This window comes from Myxocyprinus asiaticus, chromosome 30 (genome assembly GCF_019703515.2).
Source record: "Myxocyprinus asiaticus isolate MX2 ecotype Aquarium Trade chromosome 30, UBuf_Myxa_2, whole genome shotgun sequence".
Taxonomy (NCBI): domain Eukaryota; kingdom Metazoa; phylum Chordata; class Actinopteri; order Cypriniformes; family Catostomidae; genus Myxocyprinus; species Myxocyprinus asiaticus.
Genome location: NC_059373.1, coordinates 38,266,618 through 38,288,925, shown reverse-complemented (window position 1 = coordinate 38,288,925; position 22,308 = coordinate 38,266,618). Strand labels below are relative to the sequence as shown.

Here is a 22,308-nt window from a genome sequence, read left to right as displayed (position 1 = left end):
CAAAACCAACTAAGCCTCTGTTCAGCATTCTTCCTTCTCACTTGCAAACAGCACTGCTCTTCCGGCTGTGTCACACGTGCAGCAGTTCTTTCTTAACTCTTTCATTGTGGAAAACTTTTCATTTCTTTCAGTGCATCACAAAGCAATTACATCACATATGAATACTGCTGCTGACCGGAAACATTTGTTTATAGTTAAAAAGTACTTTAATATTGATATTTTTCGTACCAATAGCGGTCGTGTCGCTTTAGAAGACATTAATTTAACCACTGGAGTCGTATCAGTGACGTTTATGCTGACTGTCTGTGATATTTTGGATCTTCAAAAGTCGGATCAACATCCACTTGCATTTTAAGGACCTACTGAGCCAAGATATTTTTCTATTTTCTTCAAATGTAATCTGCTAAAGAAAGAAAGTCATCCACACCTGGGATATCATGAGGGTGAGTAAATAATGAGAGAATTTTCATTTTTGGGTAAACTAACCCTTTAAGGTGTTGTGAGTGGTTTTTAATGCATTGCTATGCTGTTGCCAGGATGTTCTGGGTAATTTCCAGGGAGTTGCTTTGCAGATGCTAATGTTTTTTTAGTGCATTTCTATGTGATTTGTTATGCTGTTCTGAGTGGTTTTTTTACACATTGCTATGCGGTTGCTAGGGTGTTTCTATGTGTTTACTAAGATGTTCTGTGTGGTTTGTAGCACGTTGCTATGCGGTTGCTAGGGTGTTGCTGTGTGGTTGCTAAGGTGTTGCTATCTGGTTGCTAAGGTGTTCTCTGTGTTTTTAGTGCATTGCTATGCTGTTTTTAGAATGTTCTGGGTGGTTTCCAGGGTGTTGCTATGTGATTTTGTTAAAGTGTTCTGAGTGTACATTGCGAAGCAGTTGCTAGGGTGTTCTGGATGGATTTTAGCAAATTTCTATGCGGTTTTTAGGGTGTTCTGGGTGGTTGCAAGAGGGTTAGGTTTAGGGTTAAGAGCCCACCCCAAAGTCTCTGGATATGGCTTGTAAGTCCATAGGATTTGTTTGGTTGTTTAATCAACCACCAAATCTAAGTTTGATCGCCTACAAACATATTAGCACACATCTCCTCAACTAGCTGTTAGATTTGTGGTATCATTCATATCTGTTGCACAAATAGTGTGTAATGAGTTACACGGAAAGGTTTAATAGAGTTAGGTGTTTGTTCGGGGTTTGCCTTATCAAGTATCACTAAAAAAGGATTTTTGTTGATAAAACAGGATGTACAGTACACATCTTTACTAAATGACAAAAAGAATGCAAGAATCAAAAAGTCTGACAAAGATGTTTGCTATACAAATGAAGATGAAAGGATAAAGAATTTGGAGGCAGGAATTGAGGTTTAGAGAGAAAAATGCCTCTACAGACAGTCAGCTGTCGCTTAATCACTGTTGTCATGTTGATGACTGTTGTGGGTTTGTCTTTTATGTATTCAATCCCTCACAGAGTTTAGATTTATTTCTGAATCCATATGTTACCATGAAACACCCCTTAATGGTACCAGGATGTTCATATACCAAAAAAACATTAGAAGCCAGTCTGCAAATAAATGACTAATTGCAAAAGAGACACATTTCTCATTTCTCCATCCCTAGAGCACTGTTATTTTTATTTTTTTTAACAGTAAAACCACACTACAGGGCCATCAAGATAGAATAAAACTATTAAAGCAAGTGGTCCTCATGAACAGCACAGCAGTCATATGAACTTGATTGTCTTTGGTCTTGTTAAAGGGCCAGTTTGAGGCAAACCAGATGAAATTTAGAACTGTGTGATATTTTGTTATTCCGGCAGGCTGGCTGTGAGGATGGGAGAAAATTACATTAATCTTCAATGCTGTTCTTTGGCACAGCGGTGTCCGGCTAGATGATGCCATGTAAATATAATTTGTTTTGTGGGTCTGAGCCCTTAGGACGACCATAAATTCATAACCAATTGGGTAAATTTGTTCTTTGTTTTTATCAAGTCCACCATGCTCCACTGCACAGTGAGCTGTTGAAAGAGAAAGGTACTTTATAAAGCTTTCAGTTCCACTTTTTACCGTGACCATCAATACTACCTTTTATTTTTTAAATAGCTATTCAAAGTTCATTTGAAAAATCTGTTATAATTTACTCATCCTCATGTCGTTTCAAACCTGCATGACTTTATTCCGTGGAACACAAAAGAGGATACAGTAGTTAGAATGATGGCATTGCTCTTTCCATACAATGAAAGTTAATGAGGATTGGTGCTGTTGAGTTCCAAAAATGACAAAAAGCACAGTTTTGACAACAATGCCAAACGCCATTTTTTTTTTCATAAATGTACAGCGAATATTCAGAAGTGTGAATGAGATTTGTGAGATATGGTGATTTATGGAGATTAAAAGATTATCAGTGAATAATTACATTACAACATTTCAGTCTGTTTCTCATACAAAGACTTGGACTATAGCGCATAAGTGAATGGACTACTTTTTATGGTTCTTTTTTTTTTCTTCATTTTTTGACCTCAATGAATTTTGTTCCCATACACTTTTCTTTTGTGCTCTATAAAAGAATGACATGAGAGTGAGTAAATAATGGCAGAATTTTCATTTTTTGAGTTAAACTTAAACTCTATGGACCCACCGGCGCTGTATCGAGAAAAAAGTTTACACTTAAAACGTTAAAGTCCCCACATACATCCCCGGTCAGGCATATGTGGTATCATTTGAAAGCTTAGAATCTGAAACTTTCAGAGAATACCATACTTTTCCATTTATGTTACACAAAATAACAAAAGGCCTGAAAACATTTGCATTGCAAATTAGTGCCCCCTAGAGGTAATGGGGTAGAAACATTCATGTGAATACAAAAGTCTCTCACATGGCACTTAAATGAACAATTCATGTATCGAATGAAAGCTCTCATTCTCAGGAATGTGACTGAATGGTTTATTTTGTTGCCCTAATACCACAAAGAATCACAAAACAATATGATTTTTGTAAGTCATCAAATACATACGTTTCTTTTACGCACTGATCATTGCTGCTTTAAGCCCCAAATAGGTACAAACTTTATATCTGCTTTTACCTTAGTTAGTTGTCTAAAAAAAAATGCAATTTTTACTTGTCTGTGAGCTTGCTTGGCTGAATAATCCAATGTTATATCTTAGATGTCCAGAACAAAATATGCCATCCAATGGGAAAAGCATGCTAAACAAATCATCATAAAAAATATGTCTTTGACTATGGATGATAAAATGTTACATAACGTTGCAAAGATGAATATCTCAGCTTTCTAATGTCACCTAGACTGAGGTTCTAGTCCACTCAGAGAACAAGATATTCCATTAAAACAATGAAGGTGGTGCATAAACTGAAAATTAGACTGAATGTCTATGGATGAGCGCATCTGTGAGGGCTAAAATACGTTATAGCTCCACCTACATTTCAGATCTGAATATTGTGATAGAAGGTGGGGAAGAAATAATTATTTTTTCTAGTGCTTGCTGCCATCTAGTGGAATAAAATAATGGAGGGTTTAAAGGCAGAAATGTGAAATTTATAATTTTATAAAAGCACTTGCATTAATTCTTCTGTTAAAACTGATGTATTATTTGAGCTGTGAAGTTGTTTAAATTTAACATTACATCGTCTTGGCAACAAAGTTGTAAAATTGGCTATAACTTTACACAAAGGTTTGTAAGTGATTTTATCACACTAAAATCATGTTTACACACAATGTTTATGTCTTGTGGCTATACTTTTGAAACCGTGAGTATTTTTTAATGTTTACGGATTGGCCACATTCACTTCCATTGTAAGTGCCTCACTGTTAGCCAGATTTTTGCCTTTTTAAGGAAATGGAGGAAAAAGTCAAAATTATGTTTTGTGGTGATCAACATTATGCCACAAATGCTGTCGATTGATCTTAACTTGTTTTGAACCAGGCATGTTCCGTTAAATTTTAAGGTAGAAGGTCAGCTTAATAAAAAATCCCCCATTCAGTTTAAATAGATTAAACTTCACACAGACTTTTGCTCTGAACCACAGATGATTTTCAATGGAGCATTACATTTAACTTTACAATGTAACCCATTAATATACATATGCTAATCTCATGTGTTTCCAATAGCTTGTTGCATGTGGATATTTGCAGCCGTAAACATTTCTCTTCAAGCTCACCCACATTTGTTATCGGATATGAAACACTTCAGATATCCTCCAAACCCTCTGTGAAACTGTTTCTGGCCTCTTCTTACAGAGATATAAAGTGTCATTACAACGCCTCTATGAAAGAGAACAAGAGAATAAGCATTACACGACATTGGCAAGACCATACATATTTCAATGAGTCTGAGTTTTGTGCTGACACTTGTTTTCTCTGTAAAGATGGAATTTTATTTCGTTTGAAGGATAATATATTTTAAGTGAATAGTTCACCCAGGCCAGTCTTTTTCATAATGAAAGTAACAGACTAGGCCTTTCAAGCTTCAAAATGACAGGAGACCACCATGAAATTATCAATGTAAGTTATTATTTACTGAACTCCTCTTGACATCCACCCTAGCAGTCCTCATTTGGACCACTTTTATGGTACTGTTTTTTGTGTGATTTTGGAACATTTTGGGTGAACTATTCTTTAAAACACAATGAGGGTAAATACTATGGAAAACCATGTCAGTTCAACTGAAACTAGGTTTGCATGTGGTGAATAATCCCTATTATAAACTAAAAGAAATATCCATGAGCTGTCCTATTAACATGGAACTAACAGAATCCTCCTCCGAATAAATGATTAAAAGAAACCACAAATCTTTTCCTCTGAAGCAAAACATACTAATTTCGACTTCAAAATATTTTTTTATTGTTTTAGCATGCAAAATAAACTCTGCCCTGAATAAAGACCATGTATTTGTTCATTTAATGCATTACAGTTCCATAAGTGTGTTATTTTGCACTGGATACCTGATATTTTCACAAGAGTAAACATTTTGCTTATGGCATCCCACTGGTTTTCCTCAGCTCTTCTATTGGAAAGGTTTATTTGACTTTAATGAATAATGCACAGGTACAAAGCTAGAAAAGCACAATGGAAGACAGTCAAAATTCTGGGAAGTCTTGCATACCAAATATCAAGTAATTTATCAGGCACAATGATACATTTCATTATTACAAGCAAAGTTATGGTAGTTTTTAATAGATAATAATTCAAATGGCTGCCAAATGGGTGAACCTCATGAAGAAATGCCCAGATCATATTTTACTTGAATATATAATAATAATTTTATAAATTATTATTTAAAAAATATTTTGCATCAAGAAAATGGATCATATTTTAGGATCATACATTTTTTTTCTTCATTGTGACATTGTCATGTTAATTTAGCACTCCCTCCTAAATTTCTCATTACTGTATTATATCCTATCCAGACACAATAATTTTACATTAAAATCAGCATAAATTAAATTCATATTTAAATAAAAAAAATTTCACATTATGCTAATTCGATTTTTTTTTTTTAAACATTCACAGTAGGTAAATTCACACATGATTGGGGGAGGAGGTTTAAATGTGCTTAAATATCATGAAAATGTCAATTAAAAAAAATTAAAAATCTTTTTAAAAAATCTAGTCTTTAAAATAGGCTTCATTTTCTTTGTGCAAAATACAATTTATTTTTGTCTTTTGATTTTGGGGTGAAAGACATCTTGTACATTTTGTGACTGTTTTCATGAGATTCACCCAAACACTAAATAGCCATTGCATCTTTTGCCAAATGTTTAATTAAACCATTTTATCCAGATACAAGTTAAATCCAGCACACTGATCGACAACACATCAAGGACATTCTCTATCCCAACTCAGTCTCATACATTTGGAAACGGTACTCTGTACTCAGAAATAGAGCAGGGGACCCTTCAACACAACAACCCTGTCTTCATCTGTATCTTATCACAGTAAAAGTTCCTTAAACAGAAAAAGATGGGGAACATATGAGAAACTGAGCCAGACTGAGTCTTCAAAGAGTGAGCAGTCCTGGAGGAGGAGGGGTTTTGCTCGGCGGCCTTCGGAAGGGCTGGTTCTCATCCTGACAATAAAAATGAGTGGAAAAAAAACAAAGCAAACGTCTCTTTTGAATGAAAAAAAGATCCAGAGATTTCTGTGAAACTGGGTCCCTTTCTTCAAAAGATGCTCCTTCTGCAGCTTAGAGGAGGTTATCCTCATGCCGGCATGCTTTTGGAGAGAAAATCCAGCACATTCTTCCCAGACTCCCTGTGGATAGAGGGACAGAGGACCATAGAAGGCTGCTAATTCTGTTGCACAGGGTCCAACTCTTGAACTGCATAAAGACAAGGCTGCACAATCATGCAATAGGCTATAAGAGTTCCCACAACTTCATAAACCGCATAGTACACATACATGTGAGAGTTTACCTTCTTTAAAGCTGGTCAGCCCCTAAAATCCAATAAACAAGGCACTTAAGTTGAACCAGAACGGTTGTGGGCAATATTCCAGTATAGGACAATGGAGAGTGGTGGGGGTTTTGGAGGTGGTCGTCAGAGTTGCTTTATGGCTTCTGCCCCTTTATTGGGCTAATCCTCAAGCATCCCACGATGATTAAGAAGCGAATGCTTATGGAGGCCAATTCTGTGCAGAGTTTGAGGGGGAGGTGTGCTTATAAAGGTTCAAAACACTCTTGAAAAGACTTGACAAGCAGTACATGCTTTCACAAATGAGAGAAAACCTATGCACCTACTTAAATGTCTACATGTTTGCGACACAAAATGTAAATTTTCCCAAGTATAAATGCAATAGAAAACTAGTTCATATAAGGAGCTTGGTTTTGGAAGAGCTGGATCACATGTCAGCCATTGTAGAGACCTGCGATAGTCTGGGATCATGGTCAATCTCGTATTGGTAGTGATACCCTTCCCAAACTTCCCGGCAGGCATCACGCATTTCGTAGATTCGCTTCTTGATGCCTTTGCGATTCAGGTAGAGCACAAAAAGGAACATGAGACCAACAAAACCCAGCACGATACCCAAAAACACGTAGGAGGTTTGCAACGCAAGGTTGTCGGCCTCTCCCGCTTTGTGGCAACCCAATTCAAGTTCGGCCACCATCAATAATGACATGTTCTGCAGTTCTGCAGGGAACACGCAAGCCAGCCGCTCAACATCCACCACACGCTCCTGTGAGTTGTTCAGCCAGACAGCAAACGTTTCAATGTCGCAAGTGCACGTATAAGGGTTCTCCGCCAAGTGGAGCCTTACCGAATGCAAGTGCTCCAACTCTTTCAAAGCCTCTTCTCGCAAGGTCCTAAGAGCATTGTGGGTGAGATCGAGCTCCTGTAGATGGTCCAAACTCGCGAATGTCCCGTTATGGATGGCCACTATAGAGTTGTTGCCAAGATGAAGGCGCCGCAAGCCAACAAGATGGCAAAAGATGCCAGGGGGCAAGTAGACAAGGCCATTACTGGACAGGTCCAGCCCCAGCAGGTCACTCAAACTGCTCCAGCGAAGAGAGGTGGCGAGATCATTGACAGACGAGTGGTTGTAAAGAGCCCGACTGAGGTTGAGCTCCCTCAGCATGCGGCTCTGGACAGTGAATGCCTCAGGATGGATGAGGGCCAGCTGGTTGTTGCTTAGATCCAGCGATCTGAGGCTTCGCAGGTTAGAAAATGTGTGAGACTTCACCTCATAGATCCTGGATAAAAAAAAGGAACTATACTGAACAAAAATATAAATGCAACATGCAACAATTTCAAAGATTTTACTTAGTTACAGTTCATTTAAGGAAATCAGTCAATTGAAATAAATGTATTAGGCCCTATTCTAATCAATGCATATGGAACATTTCTGGGATCTTTTATTTCAGCTCATGAAACATGGGACCAACACTTTACATGTTGCGTTTATATTTTTGTTCAGTGTAATTTACATTAATAGGATAAGTTTATTTCATTTCTCTCAGGGCCAACTACCCCACCCAATATTCAAACGATCGATTTTAAACTCCAATCTTGAATACTTCTTAATTCTTGATTTTGCAACAAAATCTGCTCTTTACTAGGTGACGCACTGCACCATGTACAGTGTTTGGTAAGTTCCTCAAAGTAGTTCACTACAAATTACTAATTACTTCTGTCATTTTAATTAGAATACTGAATTTACTGATTATTTCATTGAAAAAGTAATCACATTACTAATTACATTTAAGTTGCTTTCTATAACACTTCACATAAAAGCTTTTTGTTTTGAAATCACTCAATGAATTCAAAATAATGTCTATATTTCCACCTTGTTTATTGACTTGTCAGGGGATGCACAATCTTCAGCTTTCACAGAACCGGATTTGCATATTAATGGAATTCATATTTTAAATGTATTCTACAAAAATATTACTTTAGAAATATCTCTAACCCAAGTAATGTACATAAATGTAACTAACTTAATTGAAAGTCAGTAACTAGCCTGATTACAAGAATTTAAAATGTAATGTGCTACGCTTGTACTAAAAGTAATTTCATTGCAGTAATTAATTACTTTCTAATTAGATTACTTCCAACACTGGCCATATATATGTATATATGACTGTTTAATTTAAAATAAAATACAAGCTATAATATCAGAAAATGTACTTGGGTTCAATCAAATCTGTATTGGTTTGGAAAATACATCCGTTTAACACTTTCAAGCTTCTTCTTGAGCTTCCCCTCATAAAAAATTACAAATAAATTACCATGGTAAATTGAATTTTACTTCATTTCACCTTAAAACCATCTTTTTTTAATAGGTTACATACATTTGCAACATGACATACAATTTTGGTATTATAGCTTCTGCTGTCATTAAGGAAATAATGTGGAATTGGACGATTTTGGAAGTTTCTTACACTGTTTAGCATGTTTTTACATTAAGGTGAATTGAGGAAGCCTAAATTGCGCCACTTTTAGTCATTGAGATGAATGATATGGTATGCTGGAGGGAACGATACGGGTACCATGGAGAATGTTCGTAAAATATGCATACGCATCTTCAGTCAAATGTGAGTGCAGCATGTATAGGCTATATATACATCACGCAACGTTACATTTAAGGCTACCTGTTGTTAGACAGTGACAAATTTGTCACATTGTCCAGTCCCTGGAAAGATTCGGGTCCAATCTGACTGATGTGGTTCCCGGTGATGAAGAGGTTTCTGGTGTAGCCCGGGATGCCGCTCGGAATGTTCCTCAGATCTTTAGAAACACATTTGACCGTGAGCGCGGCTTCCGAACACTCGCAGCCGGGCGGACACACCGATGCGCCCGCGGAGAGAGCAGCGCACAGCAGCCCGAAGACAACGGCACACCGTCCACACTCAAACATGGTTTAAAGCTCTGGAAACCCAGAAATGCTGCAAGGGTCTGCCGAAGTAATGTCGATTTCCTTCATTCAGCTGTTGTGCGCGTCCAGAGGTCCGCGTTCTCTCCAATCCAGTGTGCTCCTCAATCTAAACTTCACTCAGTGATGTGTAGTGCCGTTGCGCGCTGGACTTCATGCATTACTGAAACTCCACGTGTGAGTGAGAGGCAGACACTTTATTTCCATGAGAAAAGGAGGTTTTCAGAGTTGGGCGTTTGATCCGCTCCTCACGAACAATGCAACTGAATCACCTCTGCTCTTACAATCGGCAGGGAGGAACTTTGGGCTCACACCTCTCCCCCTCCAGAAGCCTATGAACTGATCTCAGGATCATGCAGATCTTACACTCATCGTAGTGATTAATCGGCTTAATTAAAGTGACAAAAGCTCATCAAACGATTAAGATAATCCAAATGTATTCACAAAAACTTTCAATTTTGTTTAACTTATATAGCCTACTAGTTATTGGATTTGAATCTGTTATTTCTATAGACTCTTACAATAAAAGGTTAATCTTTTTTTTAACACTAGAGATAGCTATATGGTTCTGTGGAGATTGAAAAGGTTCTTGATGTTTCATTATGGCCTGTAGTTTCTTTAGATCAGTGTGTTGGCGTCTGGGTTCTTAAAAGCACCAGTATATAGATGGCTTAATACGGAAGCTCTGAACCGCAAGGTTAAAAAAAATAATAATAATTTCTTATTATTTTCTCTCTTCAAAAATTTTTTTTTCTCTCTTCAAAATTTAAGACTTAGGGTCAGGAAGGAACTGAGATACTATTTTTTATTTTATTTTATTTTATTTATTTATTTATTTATTCACCTTGCGGTTCAGAGCTTCCGTAGCTTAAAAATGAACAAGAAGATAAAAATATTTTGTGGAAGTTTAAGAAAAGGTTCTTCAATGATATCAACCCCCATTTGGATCTAATTGGAACCTGTAGAGCGTAAAAGAGTAATAACATCAATTTCTATCGTCTGATCTAAATGCACAAATTCTTATTTGGCTACTGCTCCCTGGAAGAGTGATTAATAAACGAGTACTGTTTTGTATGTAGACGTTGGAGACATTTCTCATAAAACCCACTCCACAGGACTCCTCCTCCTTTGAACTCGGCGGGGTTCTGCTGAAATGAAGCGACGAATTCAACACGTCGTTCTTTTGCCTGCCGTGCGTCATTTGTCCTCCAGCGCAATTAGATGTTTCCAGGGTAACCATTCAAACGAGCGCGCCAAAATATAAAGACATTCTAAAATGGCATGCATACGTTTTGACCAAGTCATACTTGGCTTCTGATCGGATGAGCACCATGCATACCCGTTGTAAAATGGCCAACATATGCACAGTAAACACAGTAGCCTAGGGTTCGCTTAAAAAAACTTCAGAAATAGGCCTATGCTATTCTATGAAGGCTAATTCTGTATAATATTTATTAAAAGGTATATATATATATATATATATATATATATATATATATATATATATATATATATATGAGACCTAATTGACAAATTGGTAATTTTGCTGTTGACACCATATTAACTCTAAAATGTTTTGGTATCATGGGGATTCAAATATTTAAGAGGTTGGGGAGAGAAGCAATGAGTGAGTGTCAAATTTTTGTGAGAAATATTAAAAAGGGGGTCCCTGCCAATACTGAGGACATGCAACTTCGTGAGTTGATGCCAGACTTTATATACAGGTGCATCTCAATAAATTAGAATGTCGTGGAAAAGTTCATTTATTTCAGTAATTCAACTCAAATTGTGAAACTCGTGTATTAAATAAATTCAATGCGCACAGACTGAAGTAGTTTAAGTCTTTGGTTCTTTTAATTGTGATGATTTTGGCTCACATTTAACAAAAACCCACCAATTCACTATCTCAAAAAATTAGAATACATCATAAGACCAATAAAAAAAACATTTTTAGTGAATTGTTGGCCTTCTGGAAAGTATGTTCATTTACTGTATATGTACTCAATACTTGGTAGGGGCTCCTTTTGCTTTAATTACTGCCTCAATTCGGCGTGGCATGGAGGTGATCAGTTTGTGGCACTGCTGAGGTGGTATGGAAGCCCAGGTTTCTTTGACAGTGGCCTTCAGCTCATCTGCATTTTTTGGTCTCTTGTTTCTCATTTTCCTCTTGACAATACCCCATAGATTCTCTCTGGATTCTCAGGGGTTCAGGTCTGGTGAGTTTGCTGGCCAGTCAAGCACACCAACACCATGGTCATTTAACCAACTTTTGGTGCTTTTTGCAGTGTGGGCAGGTGCCAAATCCTGCTGGAAAATGAAATCAGCATCTTTAAAAAGCTGGTCAGCAGAAGGAAGCATGAAGTGCTCCAATATTACTTGGTAAACGGGTGCAGTGACTTTGGTTTTCAAAAAACACAATGGACCAACACCAGCAGATGACATTGCACCCCAAATCATCACAGACTGTGGAAACTTAACACTGGACTTCAAGCAACTTGGGCTATGAGCTTCTCCACCCTTCCTCCAGACTCTAGGACCTTGGTTTCCAAATGAAATACAAAACTTGCTCTCATCTGAAAAGAGGACTTTGGACCACTGGGCAGCAGTCCAGTTCTTCTTCTCCTTAGCCCAGGTAAGACACCTCTGATGTTGTCTGTGGTTCAGGAGTGGCTTAACAAGAGGAATACGACAACTGTAGCCAAATTCCTTGACACGTCTCTGTGTGGTGGCTCTTGATGCCTCGACACCAGCCTCAGTCCATTCCTTGTGAAGTTCACCCAAATTCTTGAATTGATTTTGCTTGACAATCCTCATAAGGCTGCGGTTCTCTCGGCTGGTTGTGCATCTTTTTCTTCCACACTTTTTCCTTCCACTCAACTTTCTGTTAACATGCTTGGATACAGCACTCTGTGAACAGCCAGCCTCTTTGGCAATGAATGTTTGTGGCTTACCCTCCTTGTGAAGGGTGTCAATGATTGTCTTCTGGACAACTGTCAGATCAGCAGTCTTCCCCATGATTGTGTAGCCTAGTGAACCAAACTGAGAGACCATTTTGAAGGCTCAGGAAACCTTTGCAGGTGTTTTGAGTTGATTAGCTGATTGGCATGTCACCATATTCTAATTTTTTGAGATAGTGAATTGGTGGGTTTTTGTTAAATGTGAGCCAAAATCATCACAATTAAAAGAACCAAAGACTTAAACTACTTCAGTCTGTGCGCATTGAATTTATTTAATACACGAGTTTCACAATTTGAGTTGAATTACTGAAATAAATGAACTTTTCCACGACATTCTAATTTATTGAGATGCACCTGTACAATCTTCATCAAAGTAAAAAGGCAGCATTTTTTGAAAACGCAGCTGACCTGGAGGCAAACGCTCTTTTCAGTGTTATTTTCATGATTTCTACAAGCTCTAAAATTAATAAATAAAAGCAATATTTAAAAATAAATAAATGGAAATGTATAGTTTGGGCCCTAAGTTGTTGGAAAAATAGCAATGGATTAATTTTCAGAGGTACCTTTTAAATGCTTGCCCTTTTTAGGGTTAATAAAGCCTGTGTATAACAGTGAAGTTACGCCGCTTTGCACCGTGCCTTTTTCACCGTGCCTTTTTCACCCCTTGGTAAAATCACTGAAATGCACTGCTTCTCCTTTTATTGCCTTATCAAACACATTTAAAACAATTGTTTACCACCCCTAAAGGCAGCATAAAGGTACAACTCGAGTGGTTTAATCCAGGGGGCCGCAAGGGGGAAAATTACATTATTACTGTTTTGTTCTGATTTCTAAAGACTGGTTGGAAATCATGAGATAAATCATATATATACACAAACCGATCAGCCACAACATTAAAACCAGCTGCCTAATATTGTGTAGTTCCCCCTCGTGCCACCAAAACAACGCCAACTGTTTTCTAAAGACTGGTTGGCTAGAATAGCATTCTGAGATGATTTTCTTTTCATCACAATTGTACAGAGCGGTTATCAGAGTTACTGTAGACTTTGTCAGTTCGAACCAGTCTGGCCATTTTCTGTTGACCTCTCTCATCAACAAGGCATTTCTATCCTCAGAACTGCTGATCACTGGATGTTTTTTTTGTTTTTGGCACCAAGTTGCTTTAAAACAATTTTTGTGAAAGCGTACATTTAAATTGAATTGAAAATGTTTCTCTTAAGGTTTATATACAAACATTAATAGTGAAAATAGGATGGTAAGAAAAAAACACTATAAACTAATGCTGGGAAATGGAATGTGTTAATTTCTGCGATTATTAATAGTTTGTTTAACTATTAATTAACTTCGTTTTTGTTTGTTAAAAAAAAAAAAAAAATTGTAATTAATGAAGTGTCCGTTTTTTTCCCCTTCCTGAGCATTCGCAAGATGGGAGAAAGGTGTCTCGAGTTGTTCCTGGCAGGCTACTCAGCCTTACTGGCTCCATTTGGTTAGGATTATGGTGGGAGCGAGGTTAGGGCATGTGCAGCCTTACAGGAACAAACCCAGGCACCTTTGTACAATGGGCGAAAATTCACTAATGATTTTCCCCACTTTCTGTGGCTAACTGGCATATATACATTTTCAGGAGGTACATGCTCGACTCAACTGCACATCCTAGCACAGAAACTGACTGTGTGGAGCAGTGCATGTTTTGTCACATGCGACGCATGTCCTGGGCATAATAAACACGGGAGCAGATTTACTGCACGGAGAATGGAAACTTCACGTGAACCGGGCATAACGGGCAAGCTGCTGATCTCTTCACATCACCTGTAAATGTGCAATTACTGCCCTCTGACAAGTTTCAAAAGTGGAATCGCGAAAGAAAGACACCGCATGTGCGCGTGAAGCCTGGTGTATACTCACTGCATTCAGAAGTTGCATGCGACAAAAATGACATCATGACGTTGGCGGAAGTGCGCTTTGACTTCGCTAGACCCCAATTCGTGCGGCGTGCTCATTCCATTTTTTTGTAACTGAGCGAACAGTGTTAAATATGTTCAGATACAATGCAAACATACAAAAACAAACCAACAATAACAAAAACAAAAACACAAAAGTAGGTTAATAATAATAATAAAATATATAAAAGAGGGGTTTCAAAAGAAAAAGATAATTAATCTGTTAGGTAAATCAAATATTTTAACAAATCTTTTTGCTTTTATTATTTTTACAAAGCTTTACCATCTTATAATAACATTTCCGTTCTATCAGAAATACATTAAAATTAGGATTGGATTAAAGTTTTTCCATTAATAGAAATAGAAGTTTGTTGCTTTTTATTACAAAGGTTTTTAAGACTTTGCCAAAAACCATTGAGGACATAAAAAAAAAAAAATAACAGGTTAATGAAAATAAAGTAAATTTGCCTTATTCCTGAAACATGAGCAGAACAAAATTGTGTGCAAATTGTTAGTAAAACAATTGTGTAAAATGTGGCATTTATTTAAATGAGACAATTTACATAAGCATGCATTTACACACACATTTGTTTTGCTCATGTTTCATGAATTAGGCAAATTTACTGCTCAGTCACTACACTGCATGTTAACATTTCTACAAGAGTTTATGTGAATGTAAGCATTTCAATGTACATTTTATAAGCATAAAATATAGTAGAGGTGCCTACTACACACTGAATGACACAGAGACTGTAGCATTGCTCTTTAGATTTAAATTGTTTTGAATAGTTTGTGTGAAATGTTTAATACTGTAGCATATTCATGTATAAATGTATAGGATTAAGGTCAATAAATATTCTATTAGCATTTTTAAGGCATGATACATGTATTTGTCCGGTGCCATAATATCGAAAAAAACAAAACCAGACTGAAGTTTGATGCTTTTATTACAAAGATTCTTGTAAATGTTTTAAGTAGTTGTGTCTGACTGGCAAACTACTACTTCTCACTACTACTTTCTGCTGATTCAGATGCTATTTTCTCTGTGCTGCCCCCTGTCGTTTCACAGATTAGTACAACGGCGGGCGCGTCAAGTATAAACAGCTCTAGAATTAAGGAAGTGCGCACGCAGTCTGCGGTGCCAGGAGAAAGTATCCACCTTATTTTGCAATGCGGAAGCAAGCAGCAGCTGCATTTCTGGCAAATGTGACAAAGTTCCACTGTTATTGATCGCAATGTAAATAAACAGAAGGATAATAAGACCAGAATTTAGTGATATAAGTTTATAAACTATCACACAACCACAGTATGTACAGCAGAATGATGGCCTAATGTCAGATCATTTTCTAACTTCAGCATTTATAGTAAAAGAGTAAGTAGATCATTCACTTGTTGCTGTGTGTTGTATTGAAGAGACGGTAATAAAATGTGTTTCTTTAATGAGATCGTGACGATGCAGTGTTTCTTGTCTTCATGTAAACTTCCATTTATATGTACCTGCATAACCTCCTTTTATGCCTTTATTTGCCTTTATTTATTTCCAAAGGCGATGTTTCATAAGCCATGCTGAATGGCAATCTGCGTGTCTGTTTACTATACAGCGCTAAGAAAGAGAGAATGCTCTCTGACAAGAAAAGTAAAATGCGTTTATTATTTTGCTAAGATGAAACAAGATGCAGTTTTAATGCAAAGAAAGTTAAAGCAGCATTTGCCCGGTGACTTTCTTCTCTCTGCATGTTGTGTAAAGTTTGTGGAGGTGTGTCAGACAGCACGGAGGACTGTCCTGTCAGCGCCTGATCTCTCATTCATTCTGCCTGTGCAACAGTGTGATTAAACGATGGCAAAATGCGATATACGGTAAAACTATATGCCTCTGAAACCGATGAGTGTATGAAAATCATAATTAATGATAATAATATGATGACATATATTGCCAGCCTGTGATATAAAGCAGCATAATGTAGTATTTTTGTATCGCTAAAATAGCTGAAAGTGGCTGATACAGAAGTGGTCCACATTCAAGGTTAATAATGGCGGTGCCCTGGTTTCGCTGAAAAACAAGGTGGAATAAACGAGGCTTGATAGTGTGGCCGTTCAGCAAGCTGCAGACAGGTATACTAGACTGAACAGCATCCAGAGAAAATAATAATTTTTAGATTTTAAACTTCAGCAAATTAAACTTCAATGTGTTTAATATCTGCATATATGGTGTCTAATAATGCACTGGCAATGTACAGTACACTTAAGTTTATCTTGCCAATAAAGTTTGATATGAATTGAATCTGCCCATTTTATCCTATTATTAAACAAAGTCCACTGGAAAACGTCAGAGGATTTTGCTCTTAAATGCGTTTTAATAACAGCATCATGCTTTCCTAACAGTGAGGAGCAATCTCACTGTAACAATAACCCTAAGCTGTCAGCATGTTCACTGATTTTATGGCATGTATACATATACTTGTATCAAAGATTAATACCTGTAAAATTGTCTACTTAACTATCTGCAAAAAAAAAAAAAAAAAAAAAAAAAAAAAAAAAACTGAACATTTGAACATGTACATTTTTATTTTATTTAAAATAAATTATGACTAACTGATTTCTAGTGAGATCTTTAAGACAAAGTATAAATTAAATGTATTTGTTTTTTAAGTTTGTTGTAATGTATCACGTATCATAAGTTAACTGCGATTAATTACAGAAAATTGTGCGATTAATTAGTAAAAAAAAAAAAAAAAAGTGATTCCCAGACCTACTATAAACTTAATAGAAAATAAATATTTTTTGTAGTATGTTTTTATAAAAAATGTATTTATGCTTTTTTTAAATATTTTTTATTTTATTTTATTTTTATAATAAAAATAATTTAATAACAGGGGTACCTCACAAGTGGATCATCACATTTGGGGGTCCTAGACATCAAAAAGTTTGAAAAACCCTGGTTTAATCCATGTCTTCAGACCAAATTTTAAGTCCTTATTCACTACAAATCTTGACATTATTTTCTAGGGTTTATCATCAACTTTTTGGTGAAAAAACACGAACCTAGCAACACTGTCTTGTGCCAAGGAAACTGCGGATGTCAAGATTTATAGTGAATAAGGACTTAAATTTGTGTCTTTTTCCCACCCAAACTGATCGTATTTCTTCAGAAGACATAGTTTAAACCACTTGAATTGTCTGGATTACTTTTATGCTGCCTTTATGTCCTTTTCAGGGCTTTAAAGTTTTGGACCCCCATTGACTGACTTTTGTGTACAAAAACACATCATACGTTCTTCGAAATATCTTTGTGTCCTGTGGAAGAAAGTCATATTTGAGATATAAGGGTATGTAAATGATGAGAGAAATAGCAATATTGGGTGAACTTACAGTACTGTGCAAAAGGCTTAGGCACATAAGATGTTTCACAAAAGTATTTGTCTTAAGATGGTTATTTATATCTTCAGCTTTAGTGTGTCAATAGGTAATATACATTTTAGACTCCCAAACATTCCTTCTGCAAATAGAAAAGATTAGAATAGAAAAGCATGTAGCCCTGCAACAGATGTCATGGCACCATAAAGCCCCCCACTGAACATCGTGTCAGTCTGAGATTACATAAATAGACCGAAGCAATTGAGACTAAATATGTAAAAGAACTGTGGTGAATTCTCCAAGAAGCTTGGAACATCCTATCTGCCAACAACCAAGAAAAACTGTGTCCAGGTGTACAGTAGGAGAATTGGGGCTGTTTTAAAGGCAAAATTGGTCACATCAAATATTGATTTAGCTTTTTTTATGTTTACTGGACTTTGTATGATGTTAATTGAAAAATGAAAACTAATTATGGCATAATTTTGAAGAAATCCTCACTATGCAACATTTTTCACAAGTGCCTAAAACTTTTGCACAGTACTGTAAAACATTACAAAAAGTAAAACCCATTATATAAATAATAATACATATTTTATTGATATCAATCATGCTTGAAATATAAATACATTAATAAATGAAACCGATTCTGGCAGAATTGATGGGTAAATTATGCACCATGGAGGTTTGTAAATGGCTTAGACGATGATTTATGTTTCCATTGGTCTTTGACTTTGTATTGACTTTTGCCAGTGATGTATGTGGTGATCATGGGCATCCACCTACCAGACAATTAGCTGAAGCAAAAGAAAGGCAAGGAAGGTCTAACACTAATTTACACTGTACATTTTTTGGTTACATGAAGAAAAAGCATAATTGTAAAAACCACATAGTCATCTTTACATTCTTATATTGCAGACAAGTAATTTGCATGGAAGGTTATTACCTTGTGAATATAAAACTAAGTTAGTGGTAACTCATTTTGAGTTGACATTATTCAGGGAAGAGCATGATAAAACATTTAAAAGTCATATCTAGCACTCAACAACCATTTGTAAAAAGAAACTGAGTAAACAATGCATCTATTCAAGCAGACATACCACGTGCTGCAGTCAGTTCTCTAGAAGGCAAAATACACCATTACAAAGATTATTTCAATAACCTGTTACTAAAACATGCATTTATGTAAATGTGATTATTAGCAATAACTGAGAACTGAACCAGGACTAAAAATGTCAACTGTTAAATACCAACCACCAACATTATACTTTCTCAATAACTTAGAGATGCATGCGCACAGGCTTACAGGGGGGAACATGCTAACAAGCAAACATATGCATGCATCACACACCATCACTGGTTCATACACAAAAATGCAGGCACAGATGGTATGAATGACAATTTCATAAATATTAAAAGTGTCTTTGTTAGTAATTGTATTAAATAAACATAATAACACGTGTAACTGGTAGTGCATGAAAGAAACCCATTAGAAGCTCAATGTGAACACAGACAAGTATTAAATTAGCCAAACCCAAAAATTAAGAATCTGTGATCAAATTTTCTAATGCTAAAATTAATCAAGAAACTTAAGTGGCACTTTTTCATGATTAGGATACTCTTTTTGGTGTCTCGTTATTGTGAGGAAAAAATATACATATATATATATTTATAGAAAATATAAGTTAATTACTACTGCAACATTTGGCCCCACCTATCGTCCTTTCTGAGTAGTAGGTTATGTAGGCTAAACTTGTGACCCTGTAGCCCATTTAGGGGGATTTTATTTATTTATTTACCTTTTTATTTATTTATTTTTACAAATTTTAACAATTAACGTTTAATTTAATTTAATGTTTATTGCTAATATATAAAACAACACAAACCTGGGATGTAAACTGAATTTAAACAGGGTAACAATTATAAGCCTCATATAAAATATATATAGTTTGACCTATATAGTTGATGTTAATTCTCTGAAGGTAAAACATCTTTCTGCAGAAGCCAGATCCCACCATAGAATAAAATATTAAAATAAGTCATTTAAAAAGTAATTTTGACTTTATTCCTCACAATTGTGACTATTTCTCACAATTAAAGTCGTATAAACTCGCAATTGCGAGAGAAATTTAATTAAACCTCACTATTGCAACTTTATTTCTCGCAATCACGAAATATAAAGTCGTAACATAAGTTAGTGGCGTAAACTTAGTAACAAACTCGTAATTGCATGACAAACTTAATTGTGAGATTTAAAATAATAACAAGTCAACAACATAATTGCATGAAATAAACTCGCAATTCAGTTTGTAACGCAACTGTGCAACCTAGTCTCATACAATGTTACTATAATAAAATTTTAGCAAACTGACTTTTACGTGCCGCTTTCTACATTTCGCTGCAGTTGCTTTGTGAAATTAACACTAGAGGCGCTACAACAATTGTGTTTTATACACTTTCACACAAATCACGGGTACAATGGCTGATTTTGACTTTATAAACACTTATTTTTCACACTATTACTCACACACTGATGTTATCAAAACATTTTTACTATAATGCATCATTTGAAAAACAATACATTTTACAGCTTGTACAGACCCACCTACATTTACAAACTTATTCCAGAATGATTAGCTTCAATGGTGGCTCACGTGATAGTGTTGGACTTTGAACGCAGAAAACCGCGGTTCGAGTCTGTTTTCGATGTCTGTTTTGTTCACCTCCCATTTATCTTTTAGAACTCTATTGTTTAGGTTTAAGTTAAAGTTTTATGTTAGGGAAGTACCATTTACTCATTAAAACGTCCATCTAAAATTCACCTTACAAACCTCAGTTGCTTACAACATCATTTCACTCACTTTTGCCCCCCCTGGACATTTTATTGGGAAACTGCAGCCAAATGTGTAATAAGGCACGTAATGCAAAAATGTTGCCATGGTCACGCAGATTTCATGAGATCAGGCTGCAATTGTGAGCTTGTCACCGAGTTTATTTCACACTAGTCTGTCCTGTGTACATCTATAACTGTCTGGTTTGGTTCAGCCACTAAATCAGACAGAAGGAAACAATAACAGACAGTCAGGACTGCTGAGGGGATTACTGGTACCCCTGCCCACCCTACAAGACCTGTACATCTCCAGAGTGAGGAAATGTGCAGGTATAATCACTCTGGACCCCACATACCCTGCCCACTCCCTCTTTGAACTGTTGCCCTCTGGCCGGCACTACAGAGCACTCAGCACCAGGACATCCAGGCACAAGGACAGCTTTTACCCTCAGGCCATTTTCATTATGAACAATTAAACTGCCTCAGGACTACCCCATAGTGCAATAATGTAAATTATATATCTCATGTATATATGTAAATTAACATATTTAATTAAATAACTGTACATACCCCTACCTTGCACATGTATTACCACTTGCGCATGTACATGTGGCATTCTATGTTATATGTCCTATTATTTTGTATGTCTATTTATACTCTTACCTTGTTTTATATTCTCCGTCTCACTGTAATGTTTTGTGTGCACTTGTTTCTCCTATCACCAAGAAAAATTCCATGTGTACGTGAGAACACTTGGCAATAAAGCTCATTCTGATTCTGATGTTCACTGTTTCAATTTTCACCACACAAAAAAGACATTAAGTGTTTGGTTTCAGGTCCTATTTTGTATCCTATTCATGGAAAGTGCCAAGTAAATTTTTACATTTTATATATCTTAACCATAGAAAACTATCAGTGAATGAATTTTTATATTTTATAAAAGTATTTACCCTGTGGAATACCATTAGCTTTCAGGGATTACAAACAGGAAATGGGAACTTCAGGGCTGTAGTGACTTTAAAAGTGTCTTCTGATCCATCAGTTCACATCTTTGAAGACAGGAAACCCATAGGTAAGTGCGTCAGCGAGCCAATGATATTTCACAGCGTCTTTCTAATTTGATCAACTCTAGCTGGTACCAGCAGGGGCCACAATCCTCAAACACACCAGCCAATCTGAAAATCTTTATTAAGAGTCTTCAAAGAGCTTAAGACACTTGGCTACTTGCTGCTCTTGGCAATACTTCCAGAGAGTGAAGGAGTGTGAAAGAGGGAGAGGAAAAAGACGGGATGTGAGATGGGAGTAATAGAGTAAGGGAGGAAGAGGGGGACTCTGTGAATGTTCTGAGTCAAACAATGGGTGGATTTAATTCTGAAACGGTAGCCATGGTAACGGATTTGGTGTACAGAGCATATTCTTGGATTACAGAGTGATTCAATTGGTGTTTGAAACTTAATACAAACTTAGAGAAAAGCAAACAGATCTCTAACAGGGACAAAAGGGAGAACTGTGTTCTGGATTACAGTGATGGAGTTTGCCTGTAATCTAGGGGATGAACCAATTGGACCCATTTAATGTACAAACACTTTCAGCTATGTACCTGCTTAAAGTCAACATGAAAACTAACCCTATTTACTTTCTTAGTACACATTCATGGTCTTATTGAGTGGTGCACATTATTCCAAAGAAACAAAATGTTAGTCTTTGCAATGATCATTATCAAAATTAAATCCTAATATAATAACTTGCTCCGCTTCCAAATTGACAAATTTTTTGGTTGACATCAAGTCCCTTATTTTTCAATCCCTCCTCTCCAACCACTTGTCATATAGAGATGTCTTTTCATAATCCAATCAA

General features: G+C 36.3%; 1 protein-coding gene across 1 annotated transcript; it reads right to left on the bottom strand.

Moving 5' to 3' along the window:
• Nucleotides 1-4,762: 4,762 nt before the first annotated feature.
• LOC127420742 (trophoblast glycoprotein-like) lies at nucleotides 4,763-9,619 on the bottom strand. Its single transcript, XM_051663261.1, has 2 exons — nucleotides 9,093-9,619; nucleotides 4,763-7,694 (listed from the first exon to the last, which is right to left on the bottom strand). Exons 1-2 carry the CDS (start codon nucleotides 9,356-9,358, stop codon nucleotides 6,845-6,847), a joined length of 1,116 nt encoding a protein of 371 aa, XP_051519221.1. The 5' UTR covers nucleotides 9,359-9,619; the 3' UTR covers nucleotides 4,763-6,844.
• Between the last annotated feature and the right edge of the window lie 12,689 nt (nucleotides 9,620-22,308).